At 31.5% G+C, this 3,541-nt stretch overlaps 1 protein-coding gene across 1 annotated transcript; it reads left to right on the top strand.

Moving 5' to 3' along the window:
* The first annotated feature begins 426 nt into the window (after positions 1-426).
* LOC127088088 (cyclin-D3-1) lies at positions 427-2,124 on the top strand. Its single transcript, XM_051029001.1, has 4 exons — positions 427-1,136; positions 1,224-1,428; positions 1,515-1,645; positions 1,731-2,124. Exons 1-4 carry the CDS (start codon positions 678-680, stop codon positions 1,980-1,982), a joined length of 1,047 nt encoding a protein of 348 aa, XP_050884958.1. The 5' UTR covers positions 427-677; the 3' UTR covers positions 1,983-2,124.
* Positions 2,125-3,541: the final 1,417 nt, after the last annotated feature.

Raw genomic sequence — 3,541 nt, 5'->3', positions numbered from 1 at the left:
ACAAAACGATCCAGACTCGTTGAACATATTTGTTTTTCCTGTATTTTTGGTTAGCTAAGATTTTAGACCCACATCTTCTAATATGTTTGTCATGCACTCTCAACTATGTCTTTTCGCTCGGTCTCGTCTCACCTCATTTTTTTGCGAGCTTTTGCGGGATGAGGTTAAACGAGATGCATATGGCCATTTGCCATCATAATAAACACATTTATATGTGATTTTTAATCTCAATTATAATAGTAGATCAAACGGTTTATAATCAAAACAATGTATTTTTAGTTAAAACAATTTTGACCGTTTGATTAAAATCCAACGATCCAGATCGATTAGACCATCCTCATGTTGTTACAAGAAATCCTAATCCAAAGATGGAAGAGGGATCCATAAATTATAGGGTACATTAGTCACGTGTCGAGTAAATAAGACCCATGGCCCATGATTCATTCACCTCTAGGGAGGCTATCTAACACAACACTCTCCCAATAAAACACACTAGTTTCTCTTTTGGAAACTCACCAACAAATAAAACAACACTCTTGTTTGTGTCCACACTCACTCCCTCCCTCCTTCTCCCAATCTCCTCTATACCATTTTCATTTTGTCTCAATAAGGATAAACAACATGGTTCCTCCCATGGAAGCATCTCAATTGAACTAAAGATCTAATATATATCCAACATGTCTCACACTTTCCCCATGGATACCTTGTACTGCTCCGAAGAACATTGGGAGGAACAAGATGAGTTAGAATTCGAGTACGATAATGTTTCCTTAAACAACACAATAACAAACTCTACTCAATCTTTGTTCCTAGAAACCGACATGTTTTGGGACGATGAAGAACTCAAATCACTTCTCTCCAAAGAACAACAAAACCCTCTTCACATCTTTCTACAAACCAACCCTGTGTTGGAAACTTCTCGTAGAGAATCCATTGACTGGATTCTGAAAGTGAACGCTCATTACTCGTTCTCACCTCTCACCGCTGTTCTTGCTGTAAACTACCTCGATAGGTTTCTGTTCAGCTTTCGTTTACAGAATGAGAAGCCATGGATGACTCAGCTTTCCGCTGTTGCTTGTCTCTCTCTTGCTGCTAAAGTTGAAGAAACCCAAGTTCCTCTTTTACTAGATCTTCAAGTATGTTCCATCTAAAGTAAACTCTAGCAAGAAACAAAAACACCAAACATGTTTCTGATTTTTGTTGTTTTTTTCACTGTGTTATAGGTTGAGGAAAGTAGATACTTGTTTGAAGCAAAGACGATAAAAAAGATGGAGATTTTGGTTCTTTCAACACTAGGGTGGAAGATGAATCCTGCAACACCTCTCTCTTTTATAGATTATACAATAAGAAGACTTGGATTGAAAGATCGTCTTTGTTGGGAGTTTCTTAATAGATGTGAAAATGTTGTTCTCTCTGTCATTAGATCAGGTGAGTTTTCACTCTTCAATCTTCATTATCTTTGATCTATTATTACTCTTATCTTCTGTTTCTCATCGATTTCCACATAATTGCAGATTCAAAGTTTATGAGTTATCTACCTTCTGTCATGGCAACTGCTACGATGATTCATGTTTTCAACAGTGTTGAGCCTAGTTTAGGAGATGAATACAAAAACCAGCTTCTTGGTATTCTTGGAATCAACAAAGTAAGTGTTGTTTGTTATTGTTTTTTCTATGCTATTATTATTAATAGTGTTTTGGTTTATATTAATGAATGTGAAATGATTATAGGAAAAAGTGGATGAATGTGGGAAGCTGATGATGAAAGTGTGGACAGAATATGAAGAGGAGAATGAGAATCGATTCAACAAACGTAAGTTTGGGTCAATTCCAAGTAGTCCAAATGGTGTAATGGATGTGTCATTTAGCTCTGAAAATTCCAATGATTCATGGGCTATAGCAACAGTTTCAGTATCATCTTCACCAGAGCCTTTGTCAAAGAAGACCAAAACTCAACAACAGTTTCTATTAAACTCTTCATAGTTAATTTCAACTTTGCAAAAAAAAAAAAGTATTTTTAATGAAAGTAGTATGTTTTTTTTTGAGGGAGAAGTTAAATTGGTGACCATGTCTGTTGAGTCTTCCTAGTGATGAGTCGTCAATGATGAAAGACTGTCCATGAACATGAGATGGGCCTATAGGATGGATCATAGCAGAGATTGTTGGCATTTTATGAGGAACTAATTTAGATGCAATAATAAAATAATAATTAACTATATAAAGATAAAAAAAATTATTCAATGAGTGTATTTATTATAATCTTGTAATACTTGTTTTAAATTGTTAAAAATATTTTAATTTCTACGTTGGTTAAAGATAGATCAGATAAATGAATTAAATCTAACATTAATATGGTATCAGAATTTATCGACCGGACTATGAACTATTCATCATTAATATCTATGTATCAAATTCAAAAAATTGTTGGTTTAAGAGGGTGTATTGAGAAAATATCAAATCTCACATTTATTAGGGATGTATGAGTTTATATAGTGTGACATCCATTCATCTTAGTAGTTGGTTTTGTAAGGATAAATTTAGTCAATCTTTACTATAATTAATCTACTTCCACTTTAATTTGAATCATTATGAATCATTTTTTTATAAAATCGTTTGGTTGCGGTTTATATTTTTTTAACTGAATAAAATTAAATCAAACCAAATTATATTTTAAGTCTTTAAAGAAACTAACAAATATTATAGGAACCAAAATAAAAAATTCGTTAACTTAACTAGATCAAAAAACTATTTAAACCTTATTCAATATAGTATTTCATATTTATTTAAGAATAAAATTGTAAGACGTCATTCATATTTATGTATAAAATCAAAAAACTTATTTGACAATTATAAATTTATTTTTATGATAATTAATGAATGACTTTAAACATAAAAATTGTGTTGTCATGTGTATGTATAACTCAATAAAATATTCTAAGAAAACTAAGCCAATTCAAATTGCATTAGTTTTGATTGATTTTATTTTATTTTATTTCTAAAAGTAAATTGGACTAACCTAAACTGCACATTTTTTCTCTTACGATTCAAATGATTTTTAGCGTCAAAATCGTCTAAACTGCACCGCAAATATCCTATGATGCACAATTTGATTATGTTTTGAGAAGAAAATGAACTTATTTAATTTTAATAATTTTAAGATAAACTTATTTACTATTCAATTTCTTTTTGGATAATTAGTTAAAATGATGAAGAAATAGAATGAGATTTAAACCATTAAATTCAAACTGGGTGGTTGAAATGGAGATAGACATCATATGTTTTTTTTATGCAAATGTACGATCAAGTTGAAGGGAGAATTTTATGGGTGCGATAAAACCTGTGATTTTGTACTGGATAAAATGTTGGGCGATTAAAAATCAATACGAGAATAATGTAAGTGTAGTAGAGATGAGGATGTTGTAGTGGATGTGTAGTAAGACTCAATAATATTAGAGAGAGTGTAAGGATAATACCTATAATGAAGAAGATGATGGAAAGTAGACTTAGGTGGCTTAGACATATAGAGAAAAGATCAATAAATT

Source organism: Lathyrus oleraceus, chromosome 5 (assembly GCF_024323335.1).
Source record: "Lathyrus oleraceus cultivar Zhongwan6 chromosome 5, CAAS_Psat_ZW6_1.0, whole genome shotgun sequence".
Classification (NCBI taxonomy): Eukaryota; Viridiplantae; Streptophyta; class Magnoliopsida; order Fabales; family Fabaceae; genus Lathyrus; species Lathyrus oleraceus.
The sequence above is the reverse complement of the archived record's forward strand: the minus strand, read 5'-3'. Positions and strand labels throughout refer to the sequence as shown.

Excerpts from the sequence above, each read along its gene's own strand:
- LOC127088088 (XM_051029001.1), top strand. The coding sequence starts at position 678 with ATGTCTCACACTTTCCCCATGGATACCTTGTACTGCTCCGAAGAACAT. Across the intron at positions 1,137-1,223 it reads CTCTTTTACTAGATCTTCAA|GTTGAGGAAAGTAGATACTT; the intron begins GTATGTTCCATC and ends ACTGTGTTATAG. Across the intron at positions 1,429-1,514 it reads TCTCTCTGTCATTAGATCAG|ATTCAAAGTTTATGAGTTAT; the intron begins GTGAGTTTTCAC and ends ACATAATTGCAG.